The sequence below is a fragment of the Anomaloglossus baeobatrachus genome, chromosome 4 (assembly GCF_048569485.1).
Source record: "Anomaloglossus baeobatrachus isolate aAnoBae1 chromosome 4, aAnoBae1.hap1, whole genome shotgun sequence".
NCBI classification, from domain to species: domain Eukaryota; kingdom Metazoa; phylum Chordata; class Amphibia; order Anura; family Aromobatidae; genus Anomaloglossus; species Anomaloglossus baeobatrachus.
In genome coordinates this window covers 618148819-618161089 of record NC_134356.1, presented here as the reverse complement: position 1 = coordinate 618161089, position 12271 = coordinate 618148819, and the positions used below count along the sequence as shown (strand labels likewise).

Here is a 12271-nt window from a genome sequence, read left to right as displayed (position 1 = left end):
GGCATCACTAGGTATGTAAATATGGTGTGAGATCAGTGGCCCAAAGCCATTTAACCCCTCAAAAACACCAGTTACTTATTCAAATCTGTGAAAATTGGCTGTGTGCCCACTTTGATGCCAGTTCTGATGCCCAGAACCTGTTTGGGCCAGGCTGGAGTGATCTGAATTTCATGTGTGGCATCACTAGGTATGTAAATGTGGTGTGAGATCAGTGGCCCAAAGCCATTTAACCCCTCAAAAACACCAGTTACTTATTCAAATCTGTGAAAACTGAGGTTTTGCCCACTTTGATGTCAGTTCTGATGCCCAGAAACTGTTTGGGCCAGGCTGGAGTGATCTGAATTTGATGTGTGGCATCACTAGGTATGTAACTGTGGTGTGAGATCAGTGGCCCAAAGCCATTTAACCCCTCAAAAACACCAGTTACTTATTCAAATCTGTGAAAACTGAGGTTTTGCCCACTTTGATGCCAGTTCTGATGCCCAGAAACTGTTTGGGCAAGGCTGGAGTGATCTGAATTTGATGTGTGGCATCACTAGGTATGTAAATTTGGTGTGAGATCAGTGGCCCAAAGCGATTTAACCCCTGAAAAACACCAGTTACTTATTCAAATCTGTGAAAACTGCGATTTTGCCAACTTTGATGCCAGTTCTGATGCCCAGAACCTGTTTGGGCCAGGCTGTAGTGATCTGAATTTGATGTGTGGCATCACTAGGTATGTAAGTGTGGTGTAAGATCAGTGGCCCAAAGCCATTTAACCCCTCAAAAACACCAGTTACTTATTCAAATCTGTGAAAATTGGCTGTGTGCCCACTTTGATGCCAGTTCTGATGCCCAGAACCTGTTTGGGCCAGGCTGGAGTGATCTGAATTTGATGTGTGGCATCACTAGGTATGTAACTGTGGTGTGAGATCAGTGGCCCAAAGCCATTTAACCCCTCAAAAACACCAGTTACTTTTTCAAATCTGTAAAACTAGGTTTTTGCCCACTTTGATGCCAGTTCTGATGCCCAGAACCTGTTTGGGCCAGGCTGTAGTGATCTGAATTTGATGTGTGGCATCACTAGGTATGTAAGTGTGGTGTAAGATCAGTGGCCCAAAGCCATTTAACCCCTCAAAAACACCAGTTACTTATTCAAATCTGTGAAAATTGGCTGTGTGCCCACTTTGATGCCAGTTCTGATGCCCAGAACCTGTTTGGGCTAGGCTGGAGTGATCTGAATTTGATGTGTGTCATCACTAGGTATGTAACTGTGGTGTGAGATCAGTGGCCCAAAGCCATTTAACCCCTCAAAAACACCAGTTACTTATTCAAATCTGTAAAACTGGGGTTTTGCCCACTTTGATGCCAGTTCTGATGCCCAGAACCTGTTTGGGCCAGGCTGTAGTGATCTGAATTTGATGTGTGGCATCACTAGGTATGTAAGTGTGATGTGAGATCAGTGGCCCAAAGCCATTTAACCCCTCAAAAACACCAGTTCCTTATTCAAATCTATGAAAACTGGGGTTTTGCCCACTTTGATGCCAGTTCTGATGCCCAGAACCTGTTTGGGCCAGGCTGGAGTGATCTGAATTTGATGTGCGGCATCACTAGGTATGTAAATGTGGTGTGAGATCAGTGGCCCAAAGCCATTTAACCCCTCAAAAACACCAGTTACTTATTCAAATCTGTGAAAACTGAGGTTTTGCCCACTTTGATGCCTGTTCTGATGCCCAGAAACTGTTTGGGCCAGGCTGGAGTGATCTGAATTTGATGTGTGGCATCACTAGGTATGTAAATTTGGTGTGAGATCAGTGGCCCAAAGCCATTTAACCCCTGAATAACACCAGTTACTTATTCAAATCTGTGAAAACTGCGATTTTGCCAACTTTGTTGCCAGTTCTGATGCCCAGAACCTGTTTGGGCCAGGCTGGAGTGATCTGAATTTGATGTGTGGCATCACTAGGTATGTAAATGTGGTGTAAGATCAGTGGCCCAAAGCCATTTAACCCCTCAAAAAAACCAGTTACTTATTCAAATCTGTGAAAATTGGCTGTGTGCCCACTTTGATGCCAGTTCTGATGCCCAGAACCCCTTTGGGCCAGGCTGGAGTCACTTCAGTTTGATTAGAGGCATCACTAGGTATGCAATTCTGGTGTTAGATCAGTGGCCCAAAGCCATTTAACCCTTTCACTAACATACTTTGGTGCCCACTTTGATGCCCATTTTTATGCCAGTTTTATAATTTTTGCAGCTGGTTTTGAGTGTATTTATATTAGGGCACATCAGTGCATTGTATTTTATTATTGTCATGTGTTATTTTTGTTGTTAAACATGTAAAAAATTGAAAAAACTAAATTGCCGAATAAGAAACTGACGAATAAGAAACCAACTTCAGCCCCGAATAAGAAACTGGACGAATAAGAAACCAACTTCAGCATCATTGGCTGCTCACTCTCCCCAGTCCAACGTGTTCGCTGCCTGGGAGTAACTTATGACTCTGCTCTCTCCTTCAAGCCACATATCTAAGTCCTTTCCACCACCTGCGGATTGCAATTCAAAAATATTTCCTGGATCCATACATTACTTAACCAAGAATCTGCAAAAACACAAGTGCATGTGTAGCGTCCACGGGGCCTTAGGGTACTCGTCACCGGGCCAGTGGTTCCTTGGGGTAGCTGTGACTGGCCTGACCCAGTTTCGTGACCCCGTCGGCTACATGTTAAATAAGAACAGCAAACGGACAAGTGTCCAATACAGATGGGGATGGAACGAGGGTGACGGGCCCCTGGGAAGTGTGTCACCGGTTTCAGCGGTGGCTGGGGTCTTGGCCTCCTCCTCTGCCGACCCTTCCTGCGACTAGTCCTCTCCCAGAGGCAGTACTGGATGGGGAATGGGGATGTTTCGCAGCGCCACCCGTGGTATGCGGCCAGGAACTAGCCGCCGCTGTACAGTCTCTCTCTGGGGCAGGAGTTATGTGCAGCCGGGATGGTATCGCTCCCCACAGGCGGAGCGGGGTACCCCGGGAGGTTGGTGAGAACAAAAGGCGACAGTCCATGGGAGCGCCAGAGCGCAGGGTGGCGGAAGTTACTCACAGAGTCACCAGGTGCAGGTTCCAGTCACTTTATTTACTTGCTCAGGCGGTATCGCAGCCCGGGTGCTGGTCCTCGCCATCAGACACTCCGGTCGCTTCCCGGGCAGGTCAGAGGCTGGATCCAGTTTGGTAATCTGTGGCTTTTCTCCTCCATGCACAACTCTGTACTCTTCCCCGGTCTCGGTCCGCACGGCCGGCAGCCTCGGCCTCTCGTGGGTCGGACCTCTTTCCCCTCTCTCAGGCTCCCTTTCTGTTGCCGCACCTCGGCCATGCGAACTAGGGCTCTGTATCTCTCTTGTGCCCAGTCCCGTCTCCCTGGCGACTGCTCCCTTTTAGTCCACGATTACAGGTGCTGGGTCCCGTCTCTCTTACTGGCCCCCAGCTTGGTGGAGCTGTCTGCTCAGTGTTACATCCAGATAGCTCTGTTCTGCCTCCCTGAAGGCCTGACAGCCTCCCCTTCAGGGAGCTGCACCACTGTGCGTCTGCTCTGTCTCGTGTCCAAGCTTATTCTGAGATAAAGTGAAACTTTTTTCTACTCCTAACTGCTCGTGCCCCAACCTTTGCAAGTTGCTATGGCAACCTGGGTCTGCTAAGAACTGTCTGAGTCACTTCCTGTGTCTGTAGAAACATTGTTATAGGGAGACAAGGTATGCACACCAGTGACTATGTAACTGCATGAGAGGACACACACAAGCTAGGGACCCCAACGTAGAGAAATACTTTGGCGTAGTGTTGGGGCTCTATTGCATTGATCAATTCAGTAGCTAAATTTCTCTTGATTCATATGTTCATGGCAGTAATGCAGATTCCATTTTTCACATATTCACTCTTGCATATAGCTATTGGATTTTTCAAGTCAGTATTCACACAGCAGTTTCTGCTATTTCATGTATTCCCCTCACATAGTCACTGGTGTGCATACCTTATCTCCCCATAGTGATGTTTTTTTAGGTTTTTGCACCCAGTTCAGACTTAGAATGGTGTTCCAAACGTTATTCCTATTTGTAGAAACATTGTTAACCCTTTCCTAGTGACTGCTTCTCCCTGCTGTATGGTGGTGTGAGGTGTGTGTAGAACGTACTAGATTAACATCTTGACCTGCTAGGGAAGGATATAATGATATACCCTGTAGCGACCAGTCTTAGGGACGCTACATTCCCCCAGAGCGCAACGCAGCACTCCGGGGCTGCAAGGAAAATTACACCGCAAAATTTTTACATCTAAACAAATCACATGTCCACTTTTACCGGGACCAAGTAAAGGAAAGAAAGAAGCAGAATGGAAAAGAAGAAGCAGGAGAAGAAAAGAAAGGAAAAATAAATATTTGCATCAATCAAGCAACTTTAAAAACAAGTCCTTAAAGGTTCTGGAACAACAAGTCTTTCTGGGAGTGGGTCTCTCTCTCGCGCCCTTTCTGGACTCCGCCCACGATGGCATGCCCCTTTTTCTTCCCACGCCAAGATGGTCAATGGCGGGCATACAGTTCTTGTACAGTCCATAAAACACACAACATTAAACTTTGGTCTGTGCCACCAGATGGAAAGTTCTTTAAGGCACGCAGTACCCGTGGTTGCGGGCACGATCACCCTGCTCACAGCGCCAAGATGTAGCGTCCATGGGGCCTTAGGGTACTCGTCACCGAGCCAGTGGTTCCTTGGGGTACCTGTGACTAGCCTGACCCTGTTTCGTGACCCTGTCGGCTACATGTTAAATAAGAACAGCAAATGGACAATTGTCCAATACAGATGGGGATGGAAGGAGGGTGACGGGCCCCTGGGAAGTGTGTGACTGGTTGCAGCGGTGACTGGGGTCTCAGCCTCCTCTGCTGCCGACCCTTCCTGTGACTAATCCTCTCCCAGGGGCAGTACTGGATGGGGAATGGGGATGCTTCGCAGCGCCAACCGAGGTATACGACCAGGAACTAGCCGCCGCTGCACAGTCTCTCTCCGGGGCAGGTGTTATGTGCAGCCGGGATGGTATCACTCCCCATGGGCGGAGTACCCCGGAAGGTTGGTGAGAATGGGGGCGGCAGTCAATGGGAGCACCGGAGCGCCGGGCGGAGGCAGTTACTCACAGAGTCACCAGGTGCGGGTTCGAGTCACTTTATTTACTGGCTCAGGTGGTATCGCACCTCGGGTGCTGATCCTCACCATTAGAGACTCCAGTCGCTTCCCGGGCAGGTCAGAGGCTGGATCTGGTTTGGTAACCTGTGGCCTTTCTCCTCCATGCACAACTCTGTGCTCTTCCCCGGTCTTGGTCCGGGCCTGTGCCTCTCGTGGGTCGGACTTCTATCCCCCTCTCTCAGGCTCCCTCTCTGCTGCCACACCTGCAAATCCACACCAAAACTGCACCAAACCGTGGCAAATCCGCATGCGGATTTCGTTGCGGTTTTGGTGCAGTTTTTAACTGCAGGTGCAGGATTCTTTCAGAGCGTCCGGTTTTTCCTTAGGACAAAGTCAGTTTCTAGTGCACACATAGCCATACTCCGCTCCAATCTATCCTAAATTCTGCTGCCTGACTAATCCACCTCTCCCCTTGCTATTCCCCAGCCTCTCCTCTCTGCCAATCTCTTCACTGGCTTCCCATTTCCTAAAGACTCTGTTTCAATCAAAACCCTAACCATGACATACAAAGCCATCCACAACCTGTCTCCTCCATACATCTGTGATCTAGTGTCCCGCTACTTACCTGCACGTAACCTTCGATCCTCACAAGATCTCCTTCTCTTCTCCCCTTGTAGCTCCTCGTCCAACAATCGCATCCAAGATTTCTCCCGTTCCTCCCCCATACTCTGGAACCACAACATATCAGACTCTCACCTACAGTGGAAACCTTCAAAGGTAATCTGAAGACCCACCTCTTTCGACTAGCCTACAACCTGCAGTAACCCTTAGTCCACCATAGTGTCACACGATCAACATTACCCTCACCTACTGTATCCTAACCCCTTCTCTGCAGACTGTGAGCCCTTGCGGGCAGCGTCCTCTCTCCTCCTATACCAGTCTGTGCCTTGAAATATTCATGATTATTGTACTTGTCTATGTATGCCCCTTTTACACATGTAAAGCGCCAAAGAATAAATGACGCTATGATAATAATATACAATATATATATATATATATATATATATCTTTGTGCATTTTATACTTGAACCTGCCTTCACTTGATCACTATTAGAATACGCTACAATACTTCTGTATTTCAGTGAATTGTGTTTTTAGCAATCTTGTAACCCCCACCAATGATATTGTTAATTAAAATTGCTGGACAACCCCTTTAACCTTGAGTATCTCATGCACTTAGTAGTATGGACTGATATTTGCAGGGGTAAAACTTAGTCTTGCTATCTAACATTTGGCACCTTAGTGGGTGTTGGTAGGCGGCAGACTGGTGAGGGATTTAGGATCTCCTCTTTGACATTCACAATGTTAGAAATGTAAGTATAACCTTGGACAACGTCACAACCTTGGCAATTTCTTCTCTGCAGGAACATTTGACCACTATGGAGCCTTATTAGTTATGAGATATGAATATAATCCTGGGAGATTCTGGGTGGGATGAAAATATAGGGTAACAATGAGGAGGGGAACTTGTGTGTAGGAGAAGAGGACCAGATCAGTTATTGAAGATCAGTATAAGATGTCTGGGGGGTTTTCTATGTAGGATCTCAGTACGGGCTGATATTAGCTGGAGAGACTGGAATTTGGACACTTAAGCCCTTATCTCTTGCAGCTCTTCAGGGCCATCTTTGGTTCTCTGCCGCTGGCGTGGTCCTATTTTAACTGTAGTTCTGATAAAGAGCAGTATAAAAAGTGGGGGTCTTGGAGCAGAGGGGCACTGGACAAAAGAAGGCAGAAGAAATGGTAAGTGACCATGTTTATTGTGTGTAAGTTATATATTCAACTGTATCTATATAATTCTACACGTCCTATACACTGTATAGTCACGCGTGTTATGTACTGATAGTGTATATGATTTCCAATACTTCATTCTACATTTTAGAACACACACTGAGGATCACAGTAGGAAAAATATGGATAGCAATGTCCCATAACAAATGAAGACTATGGGTAAACAAGTGGTAGAAAAGACCAGCATGACAAACTAAACCTCTAAAAAAATCATATGAAATCCTGTAGCACTATACTTATAACTGCACTGCATAAACAAAAGAATACAGCAGAACTCTGTAAGTGCCAAGACTTATGGAAACAGAACATATGAAATTTAAGCTTCATAAATGCTACATGGAATAGTCTTAGAAAAATTAAGGTTCTTTGCGCAAAAAGTAGCCAATTCGTGTGTACCCATCAACCGCGGCAAGGTGACCTTTCTTTGATGAGACTCTATCCAAGTTTGCCTCTCCTGGACTAAAAGTCTACAACTTTATAGGGCAACATCTATTTTTGCAAATATGGGGGAGTGCACATCTTTCCCTGCTAGATGTGTTCTATGTGAGTAGTCTCATCTTATTGGCTTGCATTTAAGATAAAAAGCATCTCCAAAAACTGTAAAAAGGAGATGCCTTTGAAGATCCCATTGCAGAATCCTCCATAAGTCCATTAATATAATGCATAAAGGTGGGTCTTGTGAAAAGGAGGGTTAGGGATGCCATGCTTCTTCACATTCACAATGAAAGTAAGACTCCATGATGGATATGTATGTTTCTACTTCTTTATTGGATAAAAAGTCATGGTCTGTCCAACCTCATTATCAAGGCAACTTATTTTAATCATGATAAGTTGTCCAGTCTGACCTTGAAACGCGTCGACAATTTACCCAGTAGAGAAGTGGAACCATACATATCCATCGTGGAGTCTTTCTTTCGTTGTGAATCGGGACCCTCCTTTTCACAAAGTCTACCTTTATGCATCATTTACCAAAATGACTATTTCTGTGACCCTATTGTCCTGCGTCACCAATAACAGTCCATGTTTCCATCATCACCGTCCAAATTAGACATTTATCAGCTCTGAGCATGTATAAGTCAGACATGCTGCATATATGCACTTATTCACTGTACCCACAACGCTGTCAATCATAGCGTGCCTATAAGGGTATGTGCACACGATCAGGACCTGCTCCGTCCCGACGCGGTGGGTCCTGTACTGCGGGGCTGCGAGTCTCCTCTGCAGTAGACCGCAGCTGCTCGTGCCCACGATCAGGGTTCAGGCAGTTGCAGTCTCTCTTCCGTTCTCATTGTGAAGAACACTTGCGACCTGCAGCAAAGAATTGACATGCTGCAACTTGGAAAGCCGCACTGCAGGTCAGTTTATGCTGCGGACTGTACACACACAGTGGGAACGGGATTTCTAGAAATCCCATCCACTGTGCTTGTACTGTACAACGCAGAGTTTTTGACGCATCCAAAACGCTGTGAACCCTTAGCGTGGGCACGCAGCCTAAGAGCCAGACAAAATACTCCATAGAAACCCCTCACACGTGTGATAGCCACATTAATAGGATACTGCTGGTTAGGCTGCTCCTTCATACCAGCTAATTTATCATTACTAGAAGAGAAGAAAGTGGTACAAGCAGTCCCGGTTGTTCTGAGAGGTCCATGTCCAGCACTAGACCCCCTGAGCGATTGATCTGTTATTCCTTGCTTTCTACCACACAATGGTGAATTTGTTTTTAACTTCTAACATTAAATTTCTTTTTTTCTCATTTCATTTGCATTTTTTATGTAACTCTATAATTTTGTGTCTTTTTTTGATATTTTGAAGGCTAGCAAAAAAGCATCGACACGTGGCAAAGCAGCAGCTAAACAAGCGCAGCGAGGGTCCTCCAATGTCTTCTCCATGTTTGAGCAGTCACAGATCCAGGAGTTTAAAGAGGTGAACACAATCAGAGCTAGGATTTTTTTCTAATTTCTCTACCTATGTATAGGCTCAGGAAGTGATTACTAAAAGATTCTAATCAGTCGGCAGGAACTTGAATCCAATATCTAAAAGGCATTTGCCCAACAGATAGTAGGTGTCAAATTGCTAAATTGCTTACAGCCTTAAGGGTGTGACTCGCCCACCCCAGGGCTATGGGACACCCGGTGCCGGGCCGGACTAGTCCGGTGGTAGTCAGTGGTGGCTGGGCCCGGCTCCGTGGCCCTGGTGGGTGTCAGTTGAATATGTGGCTTGCTTGTTAATGGTTGTGTTCGTGACGCCACCTGTGGCATGCGGCTATTAAGCCGCCGCTGCTGTGTGAGGCCTCCGGGATGATGATATAGCAGCTATGGTAGTACTGCTCCCCACAGGTGGAGCAATGCCCGGGGCACAGTTGGTGCTTGTGAAAGTCTATGGTGCTGTGTGACTAACACGGTGCAGGGCCGACAGGCGAGGAAAGAACCAGGCACAAACAACAGTCTCTTTACCTTTTCCTCTTTTACTCTGGGAACAGTCCAGTCCTGGGAGACCGTTACAGGTGGTGATGGGGATCCGGTCGGCCTGGAAGTACTTGGGGTGATCTTTCTGGCCAGCTGAGTATGAGGCCTACTCCTGTACCTTTCTTGGTGATGATAGGACCCTGCTTCTCTGAATCCAGCAATGGCCCTCTTCGCTGCTGGGACCAATAGCACGTCCCTTCCCTCTGTAGGTGGCTGCGCAGGCCCACTCCCTGGTGCTTCTCCGCTGGGGTCCACACCGGGCCCTGATGCTGCAGCTGTACCTTGGATGTGTCTGGGCCAGGGGCTTGCAGCTCCCCTGCCCTTCGGATTCGGCTACCAGGGACGGATTTTATACCCTGGCAACCACAGACTCCGATGTCCGAGTCTCTCTGCTGCCTCTCAGCTACTCCTGCTTCTCTGGGCCAAACTGCTCCAGCTCTAGGCCCCAGATTCACAGGACAGCTCACTCTGTGTCTGTTCACTTCTGCTGCTCCCTACAGACTAACTAACTCCTCCCCCAGGTCAGGCTTAAGGAAGCTCCCTGAAACTTCAGGTTCAGAGCTCCCCCTACTGGCCTGAGGGAGAAACTGCGGTGGATGTTAACTTACTGGCCAGTAGATTTCCCCATTACCTCCAGGCTCAGCATTAACCCTCAGGAGGGCAATGCCGTTGTGGCGACCAGGTCCTAGGGCGCCACACTCCCCCTTAGTTAAATTCAGTACTCCCGGACTGTAGAAACAAAACATAACATGTCATACATTTCATCCCAATATGGGAGGCACATTCTCTTTAACGTTACAATCTTAAACATTTCTATAAGAGTCCAGTGTGGCTCCCTGCCGGGTGTCCATTACACTGCTCCATGGGGGACCCGCCGCGATCAAACCCCCAACGTAGGCTCTGGGCGTGCGTCAGAGCATTGATGACCCCACTCTATGCACGCCGGACGGGTTTTTCTTCAGGGGTGTTTGAGCACACTGGTGCTAACTATGAACAATTTAGGTGTTGGCCACCCATAGTCCAGTGGCCCAATTGTCCATTTTCGCAATCAAAGAAAAAGAAAACATTTTGTGCACAACATGACAGACATTTTGCATAACTATTTACACTCTAATAAGTACTCTTTACTTTATACAGTAGACTCCCTATACCTTAGAGGGGGTTGTCCCCGAGTGCTGCGCTGGGGGTTGAGCCGGGCTTCCTTACACCTGGGGGTCGGCTCCTGGCCCCAGGCTCGGCCCATTTAAAGGACAGCGTCGTGCAATGTGGCCCGCCTGGTTGCAGTTGCGGCAGATCGGTTGTCCTGTTGAATCGTACCGGTCTGTGTCTCTGCCTCGGGTCGGCGGAATCCTTCTCTGCCGCATCCATGGGACGTCCTCTGGGCTGGAGGCCAACTCGATTTTCGCAGGCGAGGGGGTCATTTGTAGAGACTGCACGGTCTTGGCAAGGGCAGCCACAGTCTTGGTCAGCTCCTGGACCTGTTGTCTGAGCTCCGCAGTGGGATCCTTATCCAGGGACTGCGCCTCAGCCCCTGCAGTGGCTCGTGTTGCAGGCACCACCCCGGGGTACGTGATAGCAGGAGGCCGGAGGGGTACTGGGTCATTCGGCGTAGATTCTCTCAGTACCCTGATGGCCTGGTCCTTAAACTTGGCAAAGTCCAGAGCAGGGTTCTGCAGGACCAGGATACGCAGCTGGGTCCTGTGGGCATCTGACAGGAGCCCCTCTATGAACTGCTCAGTTAGGAGTTTGTCTTCTTCACGTACACTCTCTGGGTCCACCTGTTTAACTGCTTTCAGGGCCTCTTGCAGGTTTAGGGCATAGTCCCTTATGCTGTCTGTGGCCCGCTGCTTGCACCCAAAGAATCTCATCTTTATCTCTGCTGCGGTGCGAGTGTCAAACGTACTCTTTAGCTTGGCCAGTATCTGGGCTGCTGTCCCTTTATCTGTATCAGGCCATGACTTCGCTTCACGCTGGGCCGCGCCGGCTAGCTGTCCCATTAATATGCCCACCTTCTGGCTCTCAGTCAGCGGATACACCCGGAATAAGCTGTGCAGGCTTTCTCTGAAGTCACTCAAGGTATGGGACTCCCCGGAGTATTGCGGCAGCCATTCTGCTCCCGGTATGTATGGCATGGTGATCGGCATTACCGGCGCTACAGTGGGGGCCGGGGCGACGGCGACTGGGATTGCTTCTGCTGGTGCTGCGGCGTCTCGGGCTATGGCAGCCACCTGCCCTCCCTCTGAGTCGGACATCTTCCTCCCCCTTAGTGAACCTTACCAGGCTCCGTTCACTTTTCAAATTTTCTTCCGGGTCGCGCGGGGTTAACAGCGCTCTGCTCTGATGGCGCACTCCCTTCGCGCTCTTTGTCAGGCACGCCCCCCTTCTTCCTGCGCTCGGCGAGGCTAATGGCGGCGGTGGTCTGCAGCCAGTACACAGTCTTTTAAGCACAATTCCGGCAGGCGCACAGTACCCGGTGGGACCGGGCACGAAATCCTGTTCGTGACGCCAAAATTGACTCGCCCACCCCAGGGCTATGGGACACCCGGTGCCGGGCCGGACTAGTCCGGTGGTAGTCAGTGGTGGCTGGGCCCGGCTCCGTGGCCCTGGTGGGTGTCAGTTGAATATGTGGCTTGCTTGTTAATGGTTGTGTTCGTGACGCCACCTGTGGCATGCGGCTATTAAGCCGCCGCTGCTGTGTGAGGCCTCCGGGATGATGATATAGCAGCTATGGTAGTACTGCTCCCCACAGGTGGAGCAATGCCCGGGGCACAGTTGGTGCTTGTGAAAGTCTATGGTGCTGTGTGACTAACACGGTGCAG

General features: G+C 48.8%; 1 protein-coding gene across 1 annotated transcript in view; it reads left to right on the top strand.

Moving 5' to 3' along the window:
- The first annotated feature begins 6830 nt into the window (after nucleotides 1-6830).
- MYL7 (myosin light chain 7) overlaps nucleotides 6831-12271 on the top strand; it is a 54601-nt gene continuing 49160 nt past the window's right edge. Inside the window, exons 1-2 of the mRNA XM_075342957.1 lie at nucleotides 6831-6936; nucleotides 8800-8910. Of these exons, the coding sequence (XP_075199072.1) occupies nucleotides 6934-6936; nucleotides 8800-8910 (114 nt within the window). The 5' untranslated portion in view covers nucleotides 6831-6933. The remainder of the gene's footprint in view (nucleotides 6937-8799; nucleotides 8911-12271) is intronic.